Raw genomic sequence first — 26,531 nt, 5'->3', positions numbered from 1 at the left:
TGTTATGACACCTGTAAAATCCAAAATTCTAGTATGTATAAAAACTTACAAGCAACAGAGTGGAATCTGTTTTGTGTAAATCTGGACCACAAATGCATTTTGAATTGAAAGTTGATGCTGCAGGCCATTTTTTTTTTTAAACATAAATTAAAATATGCTAAAAGGATTGAGTTTACACTAATGGCACTTTTATTGTTCTGAAAGACATAATTTATAGATACGTTATTGGCCAAACACCACATTCAAGTTTTGTATTTGATGAACAGAAAGTTTGTACTTTAACATATTCAGATATATTAGTGTCAGATGAATATTCTTTTGAAAATTTCAGTGACTCATTAGGGCAATAACTTGTACATAATTAAATGAAAAACAATTTGGATGCAAGTTCCCTTTAGATCTCTAAGTGGATCATTACACAGAATGTTAGATATCTTTATGGTGGTGCAGCCTATGTAGTAAGCATTCTTTATTACTGAAGAAGCATTTTTGCTTTACTGAGCACAGAACAGCAAAGCATGATTGGGATCTACAGTACCAGAGGGGCCATTCTTCAACTTAAAAACAATCAAACTGCAACAAAAGAGTACTCATGGTGTACAGCTCAGAGCTGTTGAAAAAATATAGCCATTGCTGGTTCATATTAGCTTTAGCAGTTATTTCCCATCTGTAAAGACTACTGGACATAGAATACTTTTATTAAGAATGTCATTTCAAAATAATTTCAATTTCTAAAGGATGATTTTTGTATTTCTGATGTAAATTTGGGAAGAGAAATTGTCTTATGTCAAATAACAACAACAACAAAAAAAGCCATGTGTTGTTGCTATCCTGGGGACAGATTGTGTTGACAAATCATAAGGAATTTAGCAAACAGCAAAAGTTGAGAATAAAAGAGTGAACTGGTGGTAAGACTGAGCAATAGAAAAGCACAGTGTCAGAAGAAAAGGTCTGCTTTATTGGAATGGATCTTATGTTCAAATGAGCAAAGGACACATCCTGGGGCTGCCCGTAACTGGAGTTCAACACAGCCTATGAGTGCCATGGCCTAAACCACTTTCTCACTGACCAGAGGATATACTTTGTTCTTCTACTAGAACAGTAATGTCACTTTAGGGTAGGGAGAAAGAGCTTTGCTTTAAAATCATTTGTTTGAAGTAAAGATATTGTATAGGCCCTTACTTTGCTTGGGGAACTAGTACAGTGTTAGCTACAGAAGTACTGTAGTGTGCTGTCAGAAACTCCACCTTTGAGAAGTTTTTCCAACAAAGGAAGACTTATCTGTATGTATGGAGCTTCGTCCTTCATCTAAAGCATCTTAATATCCCTTGTTCAACAGGACAGAGATTAAAAAAAAAAACCCACAACTAAATTAACCTATTTCACAGTAGTAAGAGCATGCATACTATCAGAAAAAAGGCATAGGGTGGACATTAAAAGCTGATTGAAAAATGGCTGCTATTCAATTATATTACTAGACAACAAAGGGGAAGGGAAATTTTTCAGGCTGCTACAGAATTATAGATTGTGGAGGGTTAGAATGAAGTTAAAGCCAATGTTTAAAATAACGTAGCAGTACAGAGTTAATAGCTTGATTTCTTGATTAAGGGGAAATTGTGGAAATATTTTTATAAATAAAAGTTAACTTTTTACAGAGGCAAAGGAAGTGTTAGCCTTAAAAGTTTAGGTACTTGAGGAAGGAAGCACTGGAATCAAGGATTGAGAAAACAAATTCAAATGCAGCAGTCTATTAAAATAACTGTGTTTTTTATATCTTCAAAATATAATTTTCTCTGTTAAGGTTGAAATCAATTGCACTTTAAAAATATTGGAAATTTTTCAAACTGATTTATTTTCATATTTCAAAATATTTTCAAACTAAGAAGACAGAAGAGCAAAGAGCTATGGTTCTGCCATGCAAGGAGTTATGTACTTGGGCCAATGTACTGTGGAAATCTTTTGATCTTTGGCTTTCACTCTGTTGTTTCTTTACAGTATCTCTCCTTTTTGTATTCATGAGTGGAAGCATTGATGATAATAGGGAAAAAAGTAGCATAAAAATCATTTGTAATTTGCAGGCTTTACAGCATCTTCAGGTATGGAATTGTGTGGATACTGCAAGAGTATCTTTCTCAGGGGTAATTTTTGTTTCAGTTCATTCAAAGATACTCTTAATCTCTTGCTGCTTGCAATGCAGATCCGTGTGAACAATTTTGAAGACAAGTCTTATTTAGAATGTGCTATAAAGAAAGTAATGTGTTGCCTTTTCTTGATTGTTTTTGTTTGTTTCTTTTGGTTTCAATTGAGGTGTTTTCTTTTTTTCTTTAGGAGGGTGAGCCTGTTAGAGTAGGAGTAGCCATGACAGATCTTGCTACTGGGTTGTATGCATGCGGAGCAATTATGGCTGGTTTGCTTCAGAGGTATAAGACAGGGAAAGGACTGCACATTGACTGTAATCTCATGTCATCTCAGGTAGGAGTTTTTTTTTTTTTTTTTTTTAAAGAAGCTTTTGGTTGTGTAGATGTTTGGACCTAAAACCCACCATTTTACCATGAATTAAAGTAAATGAGTAGGTACAATTTATGACAACAATAATAATGGTTTCATTGACAGTTTCTGTATTCTACTGCTCTGACAGTGACCATTTTATACGATATGCTTATAATTACTACAGCAATGTTTGGTTTTCACTTTGTAAAAAGGACCTCCATGTTATTTGAAAACATAGGTTTATCAAGACTTATGATCTCCAAGAGACAGTAAGTAGCAGTTGTAGTAGCAAGTTGGAGATAGACAAGAATAAATGGCGAAACCAAGTGTTGGGAGGGGGGCCTCAGCACTTGGCAATATAACTACTGGAGCCATTAAATGTCTTGAACAAAATTTCCCAAAGTTGTGAAATAATCAAGCATCACCAAAGTATCATAGAATGAATGGTTTGCATTTAAAGGACCTTAAAGATGACCTAGTTCCAACCCCCCTGCCATGGGCAAGAACACATTCCACTAGACCAGGTTGCTCAAAGCCCCATCCCACCTGGCCTTGAACACTTCAGTGGGGGCATCCACAACTGCCCATCAGTTCTCTGCCCAGCCTGTATCTGTGCTTGGGATTGCCCTGATCCATGTGCAGGTTAAATAATTTAATCTGGGAAATCTGCCTTCTATTTCTGGGATTTCAAGAATAAAGTAAGTGTGAAAATGCAGCACTTTCTACGGGTGCATTTAAGAGAAATCTCATCAAATTTGTAAAGACAAAGATGTTTTTATCATTACAACTATACAGCATGCAAGTAATAATGAGAACTTTTAAGTTGCGTTTGAACATTTAAGCACCATTGGTATAATGATTTATACTTCATAAAAATAAAATGATATTGCTACAAGGTATACATGATGAAATTATATGTTGACTTGCTAATGTCTACCTTCTGGTAGAAGCAGGGAACATGATTATGTAGGAATTTTGGTGTACATTTTAAAATATAGGTCAAGACTGTATGTGCTACTTATCAAAGCTATAACAATGCTCCATTATTTTCTTCTTTATTCAATGGTACGTTTGTTTGCAATGCTCTTAGTTTCTTTAAATCATAATACCTGTAAGTACGGTTGAGAGAGGGTACAGTGCCTATTGCACAACCTGCTCTAAGTTGGCCTGGCTATGACCAGGAGGTTGGACCAGATGACATCCAGAGGTCCTTTTCAATTTATATCATTAAATGATAATGAATGAGACTTGGAAGGTTTCACTCGTTTTAATATCTACTGAAATTAGATCTGGAATGAGGGGATATGCTCGCTTAAATTAACATAGAATTTTTAATTTGTTTCAGAAAATTTTGTAAGTACTGAACCCTTTATCAAACTGATCTGTATCTGTAAATGTTGTGCCTAGATTTGGAAAATGTAGTAAGCAATTTAGAAAAATATTTTAAATATATATTTAACACTTAGTAATTATTTTATGTATATATTTAGTATTTTTAAATTTGTTTAAAATATTTTATAGTGTTTTATAATACTGCAATTTTTGCTTAACATTTTCACTTCTAATTTTATTAAAGGACTTCTAGTAGTTTTCTGAGTCATTCTGTTATTTCTTGATTCTTTGTTCCACTGCTTTTTGTCTTTTTTTAATGGATTCTTCTGAATTTCCTACAGTGGAATCCCTCAAGAGTTGGTACTGGGACCAGTATTGTTTAATATATTCATTGACGACTTGGATGAGGGTATGGAGTGCACCATCAGCAAGTTTGCTGATGACACTAAACTGGGAGGAGTGGCTGACACGCTGGAAGGCTGTGCTGCCATCCAGCGGGACCTTGACAAGTTGAAGTGGTTAGGGAGAAACATAATGAAATATAATGAGGATAAGCATAGAGTTCTGCATCTGGGCAAGAACAACCCCAGACATCAGTATAAGTTGGGGACTGCCCTGCTGGAAAGCAGTGAAGGAGAGAGGGACCTGGGGTTCCTGGTGGACAGCCAGATGACCATGAGCCAGCACTGTGCTCTTGTGGCCAAGAAAGCCAGTAGCATCCTGGGGTGTATTAGAAAAGGAGTGTGGTTAGTAGGTTGAGAGAGATTCTCCTCCCTCTTTAGGGTCTCCCCCTGGTAAGACCACATCCAGAATATTGCATCCAGTTCTGGGCCCTTCAGTTCAAGAAGGACAGGGAACTGCTTGACAGAGTCCAGTACAGAGCCACAAGGATGAGTAAGGGGATGGAGCATCTCCCTTACGAGGAAAGGCTGAGGAAGCTGGGTCTCTTTAGCTTGCAGAAGGAGAGAATGAGGAGTGACCTTATTAACATTTATAAATATGTAAAGAACAAATGTCAGGAGGACGGAGCCAGGCCCTTCTTGGTGACACGCAGTGACAGGACAAGGGGCAATGAGTGTAAGCTGGAACGTGGGAAGTTCCACTTAAATACGAGACAAAACTTTTATGGTGAGGGTGAGAGAACTCTGGAACAGGCTGCCCAGCAGGGTTGTAGAGCTTCCTTCTCTGAAGACTTTCAAAACCTACCTGGATGCATTCCTGTGTGACATGATTTAGGTGTTCCTGCTCTGGCAGGGGGATTGGACTAGATGATATTTCAAGGTCTTTTCCAATCCCTAGTATTCTGTGATTCTGTGATTATTATTTGGTATTTTATCAAATGATGAAAGTAGTAAGAGTTAAAGCTAGGTGTTGGTGTAACTCTCATTTCACCTTCCTTTGTCAGCACAGTTGTTTTTAGAATCTTTTCCCTTGGTTAAGACAACTTTAGCCATGCAAAAGAGTATTCTCTCTTTGCAAAATTTACATCTCTGTTCACATCGTTATCATTTAGAGCCATTCATTGACATACCCAAGAAAGGGAATGAGCATTTGGATGCATGTTGGTGAACAAAGCATTATCTGTGGTGTTTGACTTCTTATGTGCACAGCTGAAAAAGCAAAATGTTGAAGGGGACTTTTTTTTTTTTTTTTTTTTTTGTATTTTTGCTTTTATAGATATTATCTCATTTTATACCTGTTATTAAATGATTTATATAAAAGTGATTAAAGAGTAATTCCATGCATGGGCACTCTAATTCCAAAATAAATGTTTTTATTAACCCCAAACTTGGGTAAATTAAAATTAAGTAAGTTGATATTTTGAAGTAGAATACATGTTATTCTGAAACATGTTATTCTGAGCTGTTATTCAGGAAACAGTTATTTTCTTTTAAACAACCCTACTACCTTAGTACAAATTAGCTCTGGGGTGTTGGCCCAAAACTGTAACGAGAACATTTATGTAATCAGAAAAAATATTTTTGGATGAGATGATGGGGTAAAAAAAACCAACACCACAGTGTGATCAATCCCATTAAAAAACATGTTAAAATAAATGAAGAAAAAATGCAACTGACAGTTGAGTCTCTCTGAGAATGTCTCGTTGTCCTGGTTTTCCTTTCCTTTCCGTTCTGTTCTTTACTTGTAAGTCTTTAAAGGTCAATGTCATTAAAAATGAGTAAATAATGCAATTTAAATAACGTTGAAAAAAAATTACTTCTTGTGGTAATGTTTTACAGGGAAGTTAGACAATTACTATGGTCCAATCAGGTTCTTGAAAGATCCATGCTTTTAGAGTGATTATGTTTTTAGCAATAATCTAGGTCTAACCTAGGTCAAAAAGCTAGGTTTTTCTGTGGTTAATGTTTAAAAAAGAACGTGTCTTTGAAATCTCTTTTGGGTGCTGTCAATATGATAAGGAACCTGAAGCTGTGGACTTTAAATTCTGGTTGTTGTTGATTCTGGATCTAGATGTTAAATAAATGCATTACGATAACTTTTCCTTCAGCATGGGTTTCAATGGAGTGTAGTTATTTTTTAATGAGGAAAAAAAATCCTTTTTTTTTTTTCTTTTTATTTTTTTTATGTGTTAAACACAAGTGCTGCTGAAATGTCTTCTTATTAAGTGCTATGTCAGCAGGGACCTATAAGAAACTTTTGGCTTCTGACAGTATTTCATACACTGATCTGATATGCTTATACCTTTTGTACACCCCTTCACCTGAATTAGGAATTCTAAAACAAGACCATAAATATAAAAGAAAATAGTATCTTTTATATAATCTCTCTCTCTCTCTCTCTCTCTCTCTCTCTTTCTTTCTCTAGTATCTTCAGTGAGCAGTATTGTGGTCTTCCAGTGCTTAAGGGGATCTTAGAGGAAGGATGTGGAAGGATATGTATCAAGGAATGTTGTGATAGGACAAAGGACTTTAAACTAAAAGAGGCTAGGTTTAGATTAGGTATAAGGAACAAATTCTTCACTATGAGGGTGGTGAGGCACTGGAAGAGACTGTCCAGAGAAGATGTGGATGCCCGATCCCTGGAATAGTTCAAGGCCAGGCTGGATTTGGGCAACCTGGTCTAGTGGAAGGTGTCCCTGCCCATGGCAGAGGGGTTTGGAATTAGATGATTTTTTTAAGGTCCCTTACAACACAAACCATTCTACAATTCTATGAAAACAAACAAAACAACAACAGAAAGAAAACCCAGGCGTTAAATCACATAAATGCTAGGAAATTCCTGAAAAACAATTGTTTTTTTTATAGCAAGAAACCTAGCACATATATGCCCATCTGTATCTGTGGTATTACTTTTCTGCATGCATTATAAAAATGCAAGAGTCTTCCTTTTTTGTATAGGGAGATGCTTTTGATGTTATTACTTGCACAAATATGCTAATGACAGAGAGCATAGAACTGAATTCATCCATCAATGAAGCTTTTTAAAGAAATCTTCCCAACTGGCAAGTTTGTTTATTATTTGACTGGTCTATGTAGAACAAGTATTTGATAAGTGAAATCATGTTATCTAAAAAACGTTATTTATAGAATATCTTAAAACACATCTTGCTTTCAAAGTCTTTGTATCAAGCGTTTTTGCCCAATATAGCTGTTTATTACTGTCGAAGATTTCTTTCCCCGCAGCAAAACAGAATTCTAGGATTTTACCGACAAGAGATACAGTGACCACTAGAATGTGGTCTTGCAATGAGCACAGACTTTCTATATCTATCATCTATAAACTTTTAACCCATGTCATACAATTCCTTTGAAATTGTTGAAATCAGATGATTTACTGTTCTCAGCTCCAGACCTTTCAGCGTCAGCATCTAAATAGTGTCCTTTAGATGATGCTAGTAAATAAGAAGGAAGTGGGTTTTGGATTTGGTTCCAATTATGCAATTGTGCCTTTTCTTCTGTTGTGGCTTAAAAAAAATATCTCTTGGAAGTTTTAATATCCTTCCTGTATTTAATTACAACCAGGCTCCAACAAATACTGTAATAAGTTGGTTTCTCTTGGATTGAAAATCTGCAAGAAGTATTTTACATTTAACATTTCTACAATTTTGGAGTGTAATTTTTTTTCCAGATTCCACAGACAGGATAATGCAATTAATATTGTTTATATTAAATGATTGCTCATCAGACATTTATCTGCTTCTTATTATTATGCTTTAATTTGTATTTGTCATAGGAAACTCTTTATCTTCTCCAAATTTTAAAGTGGCCCTATAAAAGCCTAGCAATTTGGCCAAAATTATTTTTTTTAGATCCTATCTCTATGCTTTAGTGTAGCATTTAGTTTTTTGAGAAAATGGTGAGGTTTAGAAACTATTATTTTTTTGTATTTGAATCCCTTTTTCCCAGAAAGTATGTGTTGAAGGCATATCTGTTTAAGGTACTTTGAATGCTCTCTATTCAGAGCTTTCATGATATGTCTTTTACAAATTATTAAATATAAGTGAAACTAGTAGTGATTGCATGCTGCCCATAGAGCATATATGGCATAATGTGATCCCTCAGCGGTAAGTTGTGTGAGAAATATACCTATTGGGACTCAGGTGCTATTCAGGTTATTGTGGTGGTAGCTTGTTGCTTCTCTGCTTGATAAGTTATGAGTTCACTGAATACGGAATGTAAATGTGCTTTTCCAGAGGCCAGTGTTCCTGGTGATTTCAGAAGCCAGCTAGCAGGACTCTTGCACAGTTGTTTTATTTTGTCTATGGTTTGAATAAAGAGTTTTTTTTGCAAGCTTATAAAACATCCTCTTTGCAAAATATATTCTGTCATGGTATAAAAGTGTGTTTGCACGGTATGGAGATGTGTTGTCTTTTTCATTACACATCTCTGATATGAAAAGATAATAAAATCTAAATTGAGTGTTTCTTTATGTATATACAGTGCCTCAGACTCTATTCTTCAAAATTTCAGTTGAGGACCTCAGTATAACTGAGAACAGAAGTTCTCCTTCAGGGTTTTAAGTGGCCAGAATTTTATTGAAGTAGACCAGATGACCACACTAACATGACAGTAACTCAATTTAATATTGGCCTCTGTGGAATGTGTGTTGTGATTTCTAATGATTAGTTAGTAGTTGGTAGATCATACTCCAATTGCATCTTGGATTTAGTGGCTTTCTTTTTGCTGTAAACAGAATACTTAGCCAGATTGCAAGGGAAATTTCTTCTTCGTCTGCTACTTGACAGTGAAGTCTGTGTCTTTTGTCTTTACCACTATTGTTTCTTGTGCTAATGAAACTAAGCCTGAATGTATTGCAGCTTCATTTTCCTCTCTGGAGCTACCTCTGTCATCAATTAGAGAAAGACTAAAAAGGAGATAGGAAAAAATATGCCCACTTAATACACAGAAAAAGCCAGCTATCTGGAGTGGGAAAGGGGGAGAGTTTGAAGACAAAGGAAGATATTTCTTTTAATGAATTTATTATTTAGATGACCTTTGAATATGAGTGCAATTTTGGAAATGGAATCTAGATGTTTATTGTAGTTTATTACCAGCAGATCATATTTTGGGATCATGGTAAGTGTTAGGAGAAAAGGAATAACCCTAGTAGTTCAAAAGAAATGGCAGTGATATAAGCAACCAGTAGCAGAATAAGTGTTCAAGGCCAGGTTGGATGAGGCTTTGGTCAACATGGTCCAGTGGGAGGAGTCCCTGCACATGGCTGGGGAGATGGAATTAAAGGAGATTTAAGGTCCCTTCCAACTCAAACCATTCTATGATTCTACGACTTCTGGTTATGTTGAAGGAATGGTAACTAAGGTTTGAGCAGTGCTTAATGTGACCATCTCAGATAGCTCTGACTGACATTTTTATTTTAAAGATGAAGTAAAGGATGACGCTGGAACAAATTTGGACTAATGACTTTTTTGGTCTAATAGAGTTTGGCTGCCGTTACTGTATTTCTCTTTGTATTATTCTGTACGGTATTGTTTCCAGCTCTTCAGTTAAATTGCAAACACTTCAGTGTAGTGACGTGCATAGGCCAGGGGTTATGATTCATTATTTTCATATTATGTTACAGTGAAAGCTATATAAAAAAGTGCCCAGACACTGGTTTAGGACTTAAAAAAAAAAAAAAAAAAACAAATTGAAAAATCTACTTCAAGTCTATTAAATTCTACCTAAAAGGCTGAGTTCAGCTATTGGTAAAAATACTTTGTCTTCTTTGGAATGAATATTTGTAGTACTAGATTTTTGTGATGAAAATTATGTGAAATGATTTTGTAACTTCATTCAAGCTTACTCTGTAATCTCTCTCTCTCTCTCCCTCTCTCTCTCTCTCTCTCTCTCTCTTTATTTTTCTTTCTTTCTTTCTGTTTGGTAGTAATGAAATAATTTTCTAAACCTGCTAAGGAAAAATATCCTTTTTCAGAGAAGCGTGTACAAACTTGTTAACACTATTCAAAATGTCATGCAGAAATGCCATATTTTGAGTCCAGACACGTCGGTAATACTAACCTCATTTGTTTCTCAACACTAATAGGACTTTGGACCATGATTCTTTTTGAGTTGTATGTGGCTTAACAGCTCCATAGATGAACCCTTTTTGTGGTCCAGACAGCATTACAGTGCTTAAAAAAGCAAGGTGGACAAATCAATGGAGGGTGTTCATTATATTTCTGTGCCTCTGCATATTGATCTCATGAACTGAAATATGTGCTATTTCTAATATTTCATTCAATTGTATGTATCTGTTTCTTGTGTCATCCCTGTAGTGCATTAGCACAGAAGTACTTAATGGGCAGTATCCAACAATCTTTTAGTGTTACAGCTAATGCTGGTGTTCTCCTGAGGTAATACATGACTTTTTCTACTACCCATCTCCCTCTATTTTCTGTGTGCTTAGTATGCAGGAGGATATTGTTGTTGCAGCCTATGCAAGAGCAGTTGAAAGCAAAGGTTTTTCCCCCAAAAAATTATTTACTTGGGTTTTCCTGAAAAACTTCTCTTAAAATTAAGCAATGTTTTGCTTTTTGCTCTTTTGATAATCTTCCATATCTATACAAAGAAAACGATGTACTTGATTCAAAGCAAGCAGTCTTCTGGACATAACTGCCTTCTCTGTAGAAATTCTCGTGTTTGTTTTCTCCATAGTCTATATAATCTGTTTTCCTACAAAAAAATGTCTCTTTCATACTAAGGGAGAATAAATTATGGACTGGCTTCAACATCTCAAGCTGTTAAAATTACCATTGTTTTTGTGGAGAGACAATAACTGACAAAGCAGATAATAGATTTCTCAGGGACAGGCAAACTCACATTTTTCTTTATTTTATTTTATTTATTTATTTTGTGTATGTGTGTAAGTGTTAATGCTGATAAATATGGACACAAAAAGATGAGTGCCATAAATGGTTAGGTCTACGCATACTTTCATTGTAAATGGCACTGTTTCTAATCTAAGATCAAAAGTGAGAAATGCCTTAGTACAACTTATTATGAGTGTTGGCAGCTTTCAACGGAAAAGCATCCTTCTTACTGATTCAATAAAACAACAGATCCTTCACAAAAGTGTATGTGGCATCCAAACTGGAGCCTCCAGATATTACCCTGTAAAAAATAGTACGAAAAACTACTGTTGTTATTTTGATGCCTGTTCTTATAGGTAATTAACTTTTATATGAATGAAGTCTGTTTGTCTGGGTTTTATTTGCATGCTTTGCTTTTTTTATTCTCAATTATCAAATTTAGGTACTTCTTTTAAGTGCATGTTATTCTGTGTTTTGCAAGTATGCTTGCAGTTTTTTTGCATGAATAGAAGCCACTTTAAGAATTTGATCTGTGCTATTTTCTAAACAATCAATTAAAAACATTCAAGGACCCACAGAATGAAAACCTAAATATTTTAAGTTGTAATTCACCTTTTATTTATGCCTTTAATAAAGGCATAAGTTCCTGGTAGTTAAAGCTACAATTAAGGAATATTATAAGAAAATACATTAGAATATTTAAAAATCTATATGAAATGTAGCAGAAGAAACTTTTAAGAAGTTACATTTTTGATGGACTTGGTAAAGCTGTGTAAAAATGTAGAGGGTAAAATATGCAATATATATTCTTTCTTCACAGAAGATAGACAGTTGAGGAAATGATCGTAGAAGTGTCATTGTTAAGGTAGTCTGATATATCTGTTATCAGAGTCTGGTTTTAGTTGCTTTATAACTTCACTGAAGTTTTAACTGTTTTGGCTGAATTTTTCGTGTCATGGAATTGCCAAAAGCTGATTTGTTTTCAGAGTTACTCTTAAAGTGATTCATCTGTTTCCAGGAACAAGTTATGGGAAAATACGTTGATGGCACTTTTTTTTTTTTTATTTTTTTTTTATTTTTTTTTCATTCTCCTGAGAAACTTCTTTGGAGTGGAAACTTGAAATTTGGCAGATGATTCACCCTAGTTTCAAGGAAGTCTTTTGAAAGGAACCCAGGATGGCAGAAGGTGCAATGTGCACGACATATGGTATTCATAAAGGCCAATAGAAACTCTCTAGGAGATTCAGTGGAGCATTTGGACTGTGTATTCCCTGAGAAGTTAAAAGTAAATAAATACCTAATATTTAAATAAGCTGTAAGTTTAATAGAGAAGGTAGTATATGACCAAGTGATTGAGGGTTGTATATCATAGAATCATTAAGGCTGGAAAAGACCTTCAAGATCATCTAGTCCAACCACCACCCTATCACCGATGTCACCCACTAAACCATGTCCCTAAGCACCAGGTCCAACGTTTTCTTAAACAACCCAAGAGATGGTGACTCCACCACCTCCCTTAGCAACCTGTTCCAATGCTTGACCACTCTTTCTGAGAAGAAGTGTCTCCTCGTTTCCAACCTGAACCTCCCCTGGCACAACTTGAGGCCATTCCCTCCGGTCATATCACTAGTTATCTGTGAGAAGAGGCAAACCCCCAGCTCCGCACAACTTCCTTTCAGGTAGTAATATGTCTTGCATATACACTCTGTCTTGCACAGAGTGTATAGAGTAACTGTTTCTGAACTTTGGAATTTTTGTGTGTTTTGTTGTTGTTGTTTGTTTTTAACTTCATTTTTAAGTGATTGAAGTAGTATGTTTATTTATCCTTTCAGAAAAAAGTTTATTAATATGTTGTTTCCATTAAGAAAATGCAATTAATTCTTCCTTCAAAAATATGTTGGTTTCTTCAACTCATGTACGATAATTTTTATTATTATTTTTTCATGCCAGTATTGTCTAATAGATTTTATGGTTAAGATTTTTATTTCTGATACTTCATCTAAAAATTCTTCTTGTAAGTCATTTTTCTTAAAGTGGCGAGTAAGGAGACAGGAGTCCATTTGGCATTTGCTTTCTCTTGAAATTCTGTGCTGAACAATACTTGTTTTTGAAATTGCAAGTCCTACATCTGTTAGTTGCATCAAGTGTTTACTGTTGTCAGTATTAATTGAATCTTAATGAAGAGATGATATCTCCACTGGTTGCTAAAGCTGTCAGAAGAACAGAAATCTCATCCCGGTCCTCTTTAAGCTCTAAATAGCTAATTAAAAAATATTTAATAGATTAGATTTGTTGATGTTGAATTTTACTGAACTCAGGTAGCAGTTCTCTGCAATGGAAATATCTCTTTTTTGTGAAGATGCTTTAGTGTCTCTACAAAGCCTAAATTTTTATTTTTACTAAACAAGTGTAGTTTTCAGGCATCATTTTTGCACTAAAGTATTTACACCATTGTAGACTAAAACTTAAGTCTGTTTTGCTTTCTTTAGTTTTCTTCCCCTCTGAGAATTCATGCCTTACATAGGTTTTTAAAATCCTTTGCCTTTGTTTATCTCCTTGCATGTATTTTTTATTGTTATTTTTATTGTTAGTAGCTTATTAAGCGTGTCCTAACATGCATTTTCTGTGACTGTGATTTGCTGTCACCTGAAGAAGGACTATCCTGTCAAGTGGATATCTTTAATCAGTGAGTCTTAAAAGCTGCATGTAATTACTGGTACAGACATGGATACCTGCTTAAGTGTCTGGTTGGAAGGCTCTAAAACAGGACCTACTATGAGGTCTGTTCTAAATTTGTAGCTATTTGTCAATAAGAATTTGATATCCACTTTAGACAATTGTATTTGTGTCTGGGATTATGCCATGTGCTGGTGCTTCAATGCCAGGAGTTTTAATTTGTGAAGGGAGAACTCCTGATCACATCATGGAGGTTCGCATTAAAAGAAACCAGTGTCACTGCAAACTAAACCCTTCTCAGCCAAAGCACGGTGCTCCTAACATAAACACAGAGTTTTTCTGAAAAGGGTGGAGACTCTTTAACAGTAAGCCTTGGCCTATGTGCTCATGGTCTTGATTTTTGAGGTTGCTTTTGAAGATCTCTTCAAAGTCATTCATGGAATTTGCTGCTCTGCAGAACACAGGTTGAAAGCAGCCATAGTGCTATGGGCTCTTGAAGGGAAGGAGGATTATGGGACAACAGTTATGAATTAATATTCGGAAGAAGGTCAGACCTGCTGCCTTACATGGATGTAGGGATATCACTGATGAATTTGTAAAATCTTGCTGTTTTTTGGGCAGTGATTTTGTGTACTTGCAAGTGGGGATGTCTGCCTGCCTTATGAATGTATGGCACTCTTGTGCTGTTTTTAAGCTTCTGCTGAGCTCTAAACTCCAGGCTAGAAGGGAGTCCCTTATCTTTAGGCATTAAAGGCAATGAACATTAAAGGCAATGTTCATTGACAGCTCTTGGGAATGTTGTGGCCCTGAGCCCCTGTGGAAGCTTGTTGGTCTTTGCACTGGAATTTTTTTTACGATGATTTTTTTCCTACACACCTATAAATTAATATTTGGGCTACTAGTTCCCTAGAGTATTGTAAAATAAATTGTCTGTGCTGCTCTAAAACACCTGTCTGTTGAAGTTCCTAAAGGCCTACATGCCTTTTCTAAGGAAAAATAAATAGAGAATGAAGAAAAATATAAATCAACTTGGTAAGAGTTAAGGCTTTGTGAAGATACATAGCAGTAAAATGGACACAAAATTGGAGAAGGAAGAAAGTAAAGAATCTAATTAAAATGTTCTTTTTCTTTTTTTTTCTTTTCTTTTTTTTTTTTTTTTTCCAGTTACCTGTCATCTTTTGTTGTTCACGTACTCTTGTTGAGCTTGCACATAAATAAATGATGCATTGACTCAGTGAAGTCATTGTAATAAATTGTTTGATGTGCTGTGTTGAAAAAAATCTTTTGAAATTCTGTCTCTTTCTCTGTCTACTCACCTTGTGGCTTTTAATATCTTGTTTCCCATCTGTCTGTTTCTGTCATAAACTGAGCATAACTTTTCAGACTTTAATGTAGGTCTCTTTTTGTTCTGGTTTAGGTAAGTATGTAACAAATGCGTGATTTGGCTGCCAACAGTAATGTCAGAAAGGAATGTTAAGGTGTGTGTTCCCTTTGTGAAACAGAGAAATGCTTATTTGTAGATACTTGATAATGCATATTTACAGTACATAATCTGTCTCTGAAAACAAATGAATACAGAGGTGTCTGTATTGTTTTATTACATCTGCTTTAATGTTACAAATCCAAAGGTTACTTTTATGAATCTCTTATTAGTTAAAAGAGAAAATAAACAGGTCTATAGATGTTTCATGAAAACAATTTTAAATAAAGGTTTAAAAATACTTAACTGAGAATGTAATATAAATGTACTCAGTCTTCATTTTGAGAGATTGGTTGTACTGAAGATACTCTTAGTGCAGGAAGTATCTCTAGCAATGAAGTCTTCACTGAGTCTTGTAGTACAGAGGAATTTGAATAAATACTTATTTTGTTAATAACACTTTTTTCCAGGGGTAGAAATGTTCATTAGGGATGTTCTAATCTGAATGTTCTATCTGTAGAAATGTTCATTAGGGATGTGTTTTAATACTTATAATTCAGCAGTTTGATTAACAGCCTTAGGGTATAGGTAAATAAACTCTATTTTCTTTTTTAAGGACATACTGTAAAGATTTTGTGGTGCCTTTTCAGTGAGAGGTAAAGCTCTGGGGAGAGCAAGGAGAATGAACTGAGAAAGGGAAAAGCAAGGGAAAGGGAAAAGTCCTGGGACTGCCTATAGCAATTTCATGGGACAGTAGAAATAGAAGCAAGTCTTCTAAGTCTGCTGAATTCATTAGACAGTTATTACTAAGAAGCAAATGCCACAAAGTTTACTCAGCTGAGTATATTTATGCATAAAACACAAAATGCTAAAATACATCCTTTGATGTGGTCAATAGAAGTTTATTTGTATAATAATGATGATAATAAAAATAATACTTCCTTTTGGTTGGCTGATTTGACTATAAACAAGATACACAACTCAAAATTCAAAAGGAACCGAAAGCCTTTTTCCTTTGTGACTTACTGAAAAAAAAATTATAAGTAAAATAACTTCAGCAGGATACACAGGCATGAAAGCAAAAGATCAGTATATTGCTCCCTATTGCTACTGAAACAAGCCTATTGCTACTGGAACAAGCCTTTGAACAGGTTTTAGTGGTGCAATTCCAGTATTTAGTGAGTGCTATGTTTTAAATCCTTTTTCCAAATCTTTTTTTTTCCCATTGTACAGGGTACAGGTGCTTTGGAGAAATATGTACAAGTAGTTTTGCCTTTAAAAGAAAGGAAAAAAAAAGCCATTAAAAGAATTATATTCATCTCAAGCAATATGCAATACTATTAAAAATATTTTTATACTTAAAGATATCAGTTTTCTTGTGAAAAATCTATTTTCATAGCATAGACTACAGATAAATAAATGGAATGATATCTTGGCTTGATTGTATTCAATATCAATATGGTAGGATTTCTGTTTTGCTGGGTTTTAATTCACTTCACAGTGAATTAAAGAACTTTTTAGAGTTAAGATTAGCCTAGCATTTCCTTGCCGAAGTGTGAAAAGCTAAATACAAATACATCCTGCATAGGATGTTCTTATGTCTTTAAAAGTCCAAGCCCATTGTAGTGGATGCTTCTCACCCATCAGTGAAACCTGTAATACAGCAGCTACAGTACAGTGCTACACACAAACAATACAGAACAATATCTAGCAATTTCATCATCATTGCATAGTGTGCTATTTTAGAAAAACCTCACTAGGTGGTGTGAACCCAAATTGAAAAATGACAGGAATAATAAGACTAGGATATCTGTAATTAGTAAATAATACACTTTTGTGACTCATCAAACTCTGTAATAATAGTGTGTTTCATTCTGTGCTACTGAGGAAAGTTGCAAAACAGAAGGAAAAGTCCTTTCTATATATTTTGCAGATCCATTTCCTCAATTGCTGAGATTTTCCAGTGGATCTCCTACTGAGGGACACACTAGACATTGTTTAACGTTTTAGCTGAATGAAGTGACACTGAGATATAATAAGCTGCAACTAAAACCCAACTCCAAAAAGTTTTCCAGCAGTTCTCAGGAATATGGTATTGTATTTGTAGTTAGCACGTGGATGTAGTTTTTCAGCAACAGTTAAATTCTCATTTGCTGTATATTCTTAGGTTTTCTGCTAAATACTTGCTTTGAATGTGAAAGTGATGCACCCATGTTGCCTTTTCAGGGTATATGAAAAAAAGAAGAGAGTTTTTTTTTTTTCTTCTAAAAATTCTTATATAATTCACGTTTACTGGTGGACTCTGAATTAATTACTACGTATTTAGATGTAGATTAGAGAAGTCACGAAGGAAAAAGGCTTTCAGTTCCTTTTGAATTTTGAATTGTGTATCTTGTTTATAGTCAAATTAGAACATTGTAAACACTTTGATCATTGTAAGGAACTTCTTCTGTCTAAGGGAGTAATTTGAAGAAAATCATGTTTTTGGAAAAAATATTGTCACATGGCCTACTATTTAAGCGAACAGTTGCACTTACTGTCACAACTAGTTAACGGTGTGAAACAAATGCATTGTCTGTTGAATTAATGAGAACTTTTGAATAACTAATTGTAATGCTTGAATGTGTTACTTGGCTTTAGATACATAGTCACCCACTGTTCTCTCAAAGAAATAATGAAAAATCTGCCACTGATTATAACGGGATCACTGTTTTTCATGCATTAATGCATCATAAATTTTCACTTTTTTCCTAAGATGCATTTGTGCTTACAAAATATATAATTACCCCTGAAATTATGGTTACTAAATTTAGCATGCCATATTTTTTAGAAAATTAATCTTTTTTTTTTCTGTTACATTAAAAATTTGATGAATCTCTCCTTATCTTCTGATGGCAGATGATTTATTGAGGCCTACCTCTTAATACTGCAGAACGTGTTCCCATGTGCTGAAGATTTCTGAAATACTTTCTGTAGCTTGGATGTATAGAATGAGAATAGGAGAGAACAGTCTTCTTAGTCTTCTGACTGAGAAAGTCTTGTGACCGTGAATCGGGAAATGTGAGTTCTAGCTCACAAATCCATTGTGCTTCCTTTCATTTCAGAATATGGACAAGACACTGATATTTTCATTGCCTTTGTTGACCATTCTGTAAAATGCTTAGGGTAATACTGCCTTATCTCTTAAGGTAGTTTAATGCTAGATTTGTCCAGCATTACTAGTGTTATAGGACACTCCTTGTTTTACTATTTGAATTATACTTACCCAGACATTTCCATGATACATATATTTGTTTAATATGAAAATTTCAGGCTATACATAACATAGAATATATAAAAAAAATATTTTTGTGGCATAAAATATTTTACCTTATGCATATAAACCAAATACAAATATACAGAATTCACAAAGATGTCAGTGAAGCTTGAGCTTTCCTGAATACTTTACTTTTTTCCATTTATAGGTTGCATGTCTTACTCATGTAGCAGCTAATTATCTTAATTGCAAAATTGAAGGAAAACGCTGGGGTACTGCACATGGGAGTATTGTTCCATACCAGGTAAGTCAAAAACATAGGTTTATTCTACTTTTAGAATTCATGATTTTTTGTATTATAAGATTGAGAACTGACTGACTTTTCCCATGACCTGCTGTATTCTGTAATGTATCTGTGTCTAGGTAGGACAAGGTTCTGTTGTTCATAGTAGTTTCTGCATTTTGCATATTTCTTCATCAGCAGTAGATTAGTAATAGAACACTGACATAGATCAAAGGTGTTCACTGAAACTGGATGACTTTAAAGCTAGCACAACGACTAGATCATTTTTTACTCTACAGAGAAAAGCTTTTTTTTTTTTCTTTTCTTTTCTTTTTTTTTTTTTTTTCTTTCGCTTAAGGGTTACCTGACTTCCATACTAGCCACAAATTGAAATCTTTTGCCTCTGAATCTTACTGTTTTTACCTTGTGAGTCTACAAGAACAAGCTAAGTGTCCGTGAAAGTCTGGGAGTTCTTATTTATTTGCCATTGTCCATTGAGTTTGCTGCAAATCACTGGTGCTCAGTGAGGCAACAGGTTAGAAAAGGAATTAACCAGACCTCAGATCTCTCCAATGGAATTCATAGCCTCCTACATCTAAGGAAAGGGTTGAAATTCCTTAAAATAACATGACCTTCATCATATAAGCAAGCACAGGAAAAAAAAAATCACTACAGGCTTTATCTTCTGGCTAGTGTATGAGAAACTCTTCAAGTAAACAAAGCCAATTTTGTTCTTTTCTAGCTGATCATTTTGTTATCTTGATGGAGGTCATATTAACTTAACGAGATTTGGACATATATTTAATCTATTCTTTGTTTCATTTTTGGCACTTCTCATCAAGTACTTATGTTTGCATCTAGCTAGGAAGAGTCTAGATTTTTTCATTTCTGGACGGAGTCCTTTCAATCCTGATAGGGACAGTTCCCAGCATTTGTCTGGGACAACTAGCATCTAAACACCACTCATTTGCTTTACTGTCTCCCTTATTGTTAGAGAATGAGAGGAACTCAATGTATATTTACTTCCCAGTGCTGGAGGTGGTGGTGATCATTCTTTTATTAAAGGATTTTCTACTAGTGGCTGTAGAAATTCTGAAGCAAAAATCTTCTAAGTGTAAGCTATATATATATATACACATATATTACGTACATATATATATATCTATATTGCATACATATATATGTATATTATAATATACATAAATATATATTATACAGAACATTATCCATAGCTAAAATTATAGCAGATCTCCTCAGGTCTACAACAAACATCAATTGTTTTTGTAAAAGCTTTGTATATTTAAGCTAGGAGACTTTTTTTTTTGTGTCTGTGTGTTTGTTGATTTTTATTTTATTTAAGTATGTGCTTCTGCATAGTCAACCATCAATTTCTGGACTAGCTAGAATAGATTGCAAATTATCTCTGAGACTGATGGGGAGATGTTGCAGCTGTTTGTTCCTGCAGTATTCTCATCTCAGGTGTAGAGCAGCACAGCCAGAGCTGCTCTAGTCTGCGGCGCGAGATGGCCATATTTTGTAGGACCAACAGTGTGTAGAGCTCTGTAGTGCAACGTGACCCAGCCTAACCAGGCATCTGCTACACAAGTAGTTGTATTTGGGTGTGTTTCTGTAATGTGACCTTTTGGTGCAACCCTTTTTGAACTTTGGTATGTTGAAAGTACAAAACAGATCTAAGTGTCTTTAGTTTCTATAAGCAAAACCAAAAACCTGACTAAACAAAACATTTTATCTTCACCCTACTGCATTTGGATGAATAAATGAAACTTGCATTCTTTAGCACCTTTTTGCTTTTGTTTTTCCACAGTCAAAATGAGAAGAAAAGCATACAAAAGACATGGATATGTCTTACATATGGATACATTGGTATCCATTGTTTCTTTTTTTCATTGACAGCTCTCCAGATATACAAAATTAGTTGAGATTTTTTTGTTCTGGTTTAATCAACATTTATCAATATGTAAATAATTTTTTTTTAATTTTTTTTTTTGGTAATAATCCTATCTAAACTACGGTTTCTGTGTTTCTGTAGGCTGTTTCTACAGTAGGTATTATAAATATTACTTCAATATTACAAACAGTCTTAATTTTCTAGTTCATAAACCAGTGATTAGGATAGGTTTATAGTGGGTGGAGCTTTGTGTGTGTTTTTGTGGCTCATCTGCAAACTTTCCATCAGCTAACATGGTTATGATTTTGACAGCAACAGTAAAGTGTATTTGTTTTCTAGAGTTTTTCTCACTTTACTAGCATAAGCTATCATTAGAGTGCAAAGCTGTTTAGAAACTTGAATTAGCTTGCATCATTGCAATTGTATTGCTTTTATAGCTGTTTCCATAGTTCATGTGCAATATAGCTTAGAATAAAACTCAGAAACCTGAGTTTCATCCCATTACAGTTACTAAATATACACTTTCACTTAAAAAAGTAATATGTGACTATCATAATGCTATTTTTTGTTATGAAAAATGTTTGTTTTAAGGTATTTTGTGCAACTAAAATATAATTTGTTGAAATAATAAAAATTATATTTCCTAAAATTGAACTTACATGTAACTTAGAACAAGCATGTGGTAGCAAACTGTTCTTTTCTTCTTAAGGCCCCTTGCTGTATTTTGAGCTTCCACCTTGGTGGAACTTTGAAGTGATAGAGAGTAATCGTGGGAGATCCTTTTATAGATATTAAAATGACGAAATATATATGATTTATGATGTCTACATCAAAAGAAGCACGACTACTAGGTCAAAGGAGGTGATTTCTTCCCCTCTGGGGAAAAAGGGTAATGGTTTAGAACTAAAAGAGAGGAGATTTAGACTAGATATTAGCAAGAAATTCTTCACTGTGAGGGTGGTGAGGCACTGGAACGGGTTGCCCAGAGTAACTGTGGATGTCCCATCCCTGGAAGTGTTTAAGGCCAGGCTGCATGGGGCTTTCAGCAACTTGGTCTAGTAGGAGGTGTCCCTGCTCATGGCAGGGGGGTTGGAACTGGGTGGTCTTTAAGGTCCCTTCCAATCCAAATCGTTCTATGATTCTGTGATCTTTTTTGTGAAAGAAGTCTGATCAGAGACTGATGAAAAATTAATAAAGACTACAAGTTGAAAACAACTTAAATATGCACATAATTAGTACTTTATTTTGCTTTTAATTGTGGTAAGTGTTCTAGTGCTCTGTTAAATGCAGTCAGCATTATATACTGAAAACTATTGTAATTTTTTTTCATTAAGCTTCAATTTCATACTTTTGGCCAGAATATCTTGTTTGCAAATGGCTTCAAATGGCTAAGTTTTCAGCTAGATTTTCTTTCCCCAAACTACCAAGATATGTAGCCCCTTTGAAAACCTATTTCTAGTCCAAGTAACAAACCCTTAAGAAAAGTGATGTAAAGTTTGCTCCACAAGGACTTTCATACCCTTATAAGTTTTTTCTCATTTTCTGATAGTGTGCTCCCTTTGTGGCATAACCATATGAAATGTCTGAGTTTTCAGTTCTGTTTGCTCATCACCTTCTCTGACAAGGAAGAATTTCAACTTCTTTTCAGTGCATGATTTCTTTCATTGCACCGGTAAAGCAGTCAGTATATAATAGTTTGCCAAGTTTGCCAATGGAGGTGAACTTTATAATATGCCACAAAGGTGAAGAAAGCTGGATTCTTGTCAACATAAGTCAGAAGTAAATTTTAGAGTGCTGAACCCTTCATGAGAAACTACCTACTTCTAAAACTATCTACTATCTAAAAGCAAATCTCTTTTCAGTCAGAAAGGTGTAGTTGGAATAGGCCACTCCTGTGATCATACAGGAACAATATCTTGCGTGTAACCAGATCCCAATTTGCTTAGTTTCAGATGTTAAAACACAAACCTTGGGTTCTGGTCTGTATCTTAAATGTAATTAGTACATTTTTTTTAAACAAGTTCCTATAATGAGACAGGTTGTTTAGCTACAGCTGTTCCATGATTATCCCAAGGAAATCAAGAGCTTAAAAGCATCCGGTTTACATAATTGTGCAGAGAGGTAAAGTCATGTTACTGTCTTTCATTTGGGGTGATAAGGTCTTTCCTCATTCTCATGGTTTCACCAATGTAGCTATCTTACCTGTATCATGCCTGAGATCTAGACACTCACTTTTTATCTTATAGTTGGACCACTGGGAACAGACAAATTCTCCTGAGTATTTCATAACCTGCGTGTTTACAGGTTGTTTCCTGTGGCAGCTTATCACCTTTCCATCAGCAACTCGGACAACTAGGCAGTAGTTTCAGATACAAACTTTTAGCTAAAGGTACAGGGCTGTTTGCTTTCAGGTCATAATGGTAAAAGTTGGTCTGAAAACCGAGAGACCAATCTCTTACAAATCTCTCTTCTCCAGACACTTCCCGCCTTCTCCACCTTGCCTCCCAAAATTGTCTCCCATGAATATATTACTACTGTTCCAAGTTTATTCCTAGTACTAACAGGGACTTCTCAAATATACATCATATTTTCAGAATATGCAAAGGGCACGACCATTCTGCACAGAAAGTGAAATCACAAGACAGGAAATAAATTATTTTATTCAATTATCTTTTCTGTGCCTGTGCACTGTCATAATTAATTACAACCAACATTAATGTTTTTTTTTGTATTAGAGCATCACTGAGATTCTCTAAGAATCAGCCCTTTGTTGTGCTAGGCATAACATTTCCTTCATTCTTGCCCAACTGATCTGGCAGAGGTGCTTTTCATTGGTGCATATGTGTACCAATTTTCCTAATATGGCTCTGGAGAATCTCACAGAACTTCTCATGATCATCTACTTTTTGTAGTGTAAAAAAAAAATTAAGCTGTAAAAAAATTATTTTTTTTTTTTCTCAGTAAAAAAGTTTTGTCAATCATTCAGAAATTTCATGCTGTTTATTCCACACAAGAATGTACATGTGGTCATTTTTTTTCCTGTCTTGATTTGGTTTTATTGGAAAATTTCTGCAGTTAATGTGTCTTGGAACCAAAATCAACAAAGAATGGAACTTGGATTATTTTTGTAGTTTTGTTTTATGTGTAAAATTCTCTTTGTAAAATCAGCGTAGGACTTATTTTATGGAAGATCTTTATTGTTTGCTCAATCTAGGAGAAATGCAAGATGACCCTTCTTACTGTCTGAACCTCATCAACATAATTTTTATCTGGACTTTTCAAACTGCCTTGGGGGCCCGTTGTCCTACGCTGTTCTGAGTAATGAACTCTCACTGCTGAAAGCATTGCCCATGTGATATGAAAATTCACAGATAGACTGGGTAGAAACTTTGTGCTCTCAAGCAGCAAAATTAGTTCTCTCCGCTGTATGGTTTGAGATTCCAAAGAACAGTTTGTCTGTCCTCAAGATACCTATATCAATTCATGTCCAGAGAAAGGCACCAAAGCTGGTGAAGGGTCTAGAGAATAAGTCTTATGAGGAGCAGCTGAGGGAGCTGGGATAATTTAGCTTGGTGAAAAGAAGGCTCAAGGGAGATCTTATTGGACTTTACAGTTACCTTAAAGAAGGTTGTAGTGAGGTGGAGATCAGGCTCTTTTCCCAAGCACCAAGTGATAAGACCAAGTGAGGGAAATGGCCTCAAGTTGCACCAGGGGTAGTTTAGGTTGGATATCAGGAGAAATTTCTTTACTGAAGGAGTTGTGTGACTTTGGAATAGGCTGCCCAGGGTAGTGGTTGTGTCACTGTCCCTGGAGGTCTTCAAGACATTTGTAGATATAGAACTTAGCATGGTTTAGGTGGTTAACTTGTCAATGCTAGGTTAAACGTTGGACTAGATGATCTTAGAGGTCTTTTTCCAAAGTGAATGATTCTATATGATGAATACCCGGTCTCCTGGATACTTTGGTGACCTACTGTATATCCTTGAACTACATACCTACTTTTTTTTTTTTTTTTTAACAGCCATTTCCCTTCTATCTTTATCTTACAAGATACAGAGAAAACCAGAAAGGCCTGTGTCATCCTGGATCCTGTAAAACAAGAAAACAAAAAGTGTATTTGGCATTTTTTTTTCTTTTAAACTACTTACTACACAAATGTTTTAGTTTTATTGTGATGATAGGGGACCACAGTTGGCCCTTTGCTTGGTGGGAAGCACTGAAATAAGAATTCTGTTTCCTTGTTATTTTAGTCAATGCAAAGGTATAATAATCATCTGTGGGATGCAGTGTAGAAAAGTTCCCATTTATGGGGAATGAATTCCAGTTATTCAAAACTGATGACATTATACTGTAACCTTACTGGTAATAGTCCTTCAATGAGTTGTCAAGCCTCTCTCGAGCAGAGCTGCTGTCTGGAAAGGAAATCAGTAGGTTTGCCTTGGGCAGTTTTAGACATGTGCTTGGTGTATGATGTGAGATGTGAAGTGGTGTTATAACTTCATTCATATATATCCCATCCTGTCACAGACATACCACTTTAACAAAGCTTGTATCTAATTATTATAGACAGTTTCTTACCTGTATACAGGTACTTTTCAGATGGAAATGAAATACATTTTTAATTTAAAACCTGAAACTTTTTTTTTTCTTCCATGAAGAAAATCATCCTGTATCTTTCTGGTTTAAGGAATGCCTGCAAGGTATTTTTAATGAGTATGCAATACTTTGAATTTGCAAAATAGCTTTGGATAATCATCGTTATTGTTTAGGAATGATAGCTGATAGTTAATACTGTCTCATTTTTCATCTCCTCCAGGGAAATGTCACAGGACTGTTTTGCAAGGCTATTTTTTTGTCAGAACATTTGTCACAGAACATTTCTGTACCTTGAACTCATATTTAGTCATTTAAACTGGGTGTACATTAAGATCTTTAGTCTGTCACTTGCCCGTGTTTCATGAGAAGTCGTCTAGGATCAAAACATGGGTTTACTGGCATTCAGAGTCATTTAGTATACATATTTGTCTCCTCTTTGGTTCCTTGTTTTCTCCATTGCTATGTGAGGGATCTAGTTTGTATTACAGCAGCATGGTTAGTCTACAGAGGTATTGCAGGATTACTGAACATTGTGGGTAGGTATATCCATGTCAAATTGTAATCTTTAGAAAGGGAAGCATAGCAGAGCCCTGATCAGAAGATCTCTTTTCACATTATTGCTGGCTGGAAAGGGATAAAATATGATCAGTGGGCTTGTAGGGGAGATATCGATTGCAACTGAATCACTGTTTTCCTTTAATCTGCTTTTTAGATCCAGAGCAGAAGAATAAACTTCGCTTTTGTTCTCATGAAAGTGCTTTTCACAATCATTGTATAACAACGCACTGCAGACGTTTGTATAAACATGTTTAAACAGTCTGAAAGAGATCTCAGAAACCCATGTACAGCGTCATGTGCAGTGACTCCAGACATAATCATCCTGAATACATAAATGGCTATTTGTGTTGCTATTATAGACAGGAGCTCTTAAAAACAAGAAACAACAACAAAAAAACACGTCATGATATGTTGTACAAGGTATTGTACAAGCAGGACAAATTAGCTCTTTCTGACCTGTGTTCGTGAATGAAGCATGAAGGAGTTACTTTTTGTGACAGAAGTGAGGACTTGGGTAAGGTGTCCACAATCTTAGAAACTTTTTGAGATTGTATTTCCTTAAGAATTCAAGGAACTGGTAATTTATTGTGAATAATACTCAGTCGTAAGGCACAGGAGAGATTAAGGCATGTCTACATGATGATATAAACTTTATAGGGACAGAATAGTGAGCAAATAAAAAAATAATTAACATTCTTACCATTATTTAATTGATGCTCAGGTGTGTGCTTTTATTATGTG

At 35.1% G+C, this 26,531-nt stretch overlaps 1 protein-coding gene across 31 annotated transcripts in view; it reads left to right on the top strand.

Annotated features, from left to right (window-relative positions):
* SUGCT (succinyl-CoA:glutarate-CoA transferase) overlaps positions 1–26,531 on the top strand; it is a 320,240-nt gene that overhangs the window by 42,242 nt on the left and 251,467 nt on the right. For 27 of the 31 annotated variants that reach the window (XR_011094048.1, XR_011094047.1, XR_011094049.1 and 24 more), the window contains 2 exons: positions 2,329–2,472; positions 18,653–18,748. Coding sequence is in view for 28 of the 31 variants with exons in the window: in XM_068674935.1 (XP_068531036.1) it covers positions 2,329–2,472; positions 18,653–18,748 (240 nt within the window). In the remaining 3 variants the exon portion in view is untranslated. The remainder of the gene's footprint in view (positions 1–2,328; positions 2,473–18,652; positions 18,749–26,531) is intronic. The other 4 variants (XM_068674931.1, XM_068674916.1, XM_068674932.1 and 1 more) reach the window with 2 other exon arrangements.

The sequence above is a fragment of the Anas acuta genome, chromosome 2, assembly GCF_963932015.1.
Source record: "Anas acuta chromosome 2, bAnaAcu1.1, whole genome shotgun sequence".
In the NCBI taxonomy this organism is placed as follows: Eukaryota; Metazoa; Chordata; class Aves; order Anseriformes; family Anatidae; genus Anas; species Anas acuta.
This window is presented reverse-complemented; position numbering and strand designations above follow the sequence as displayed.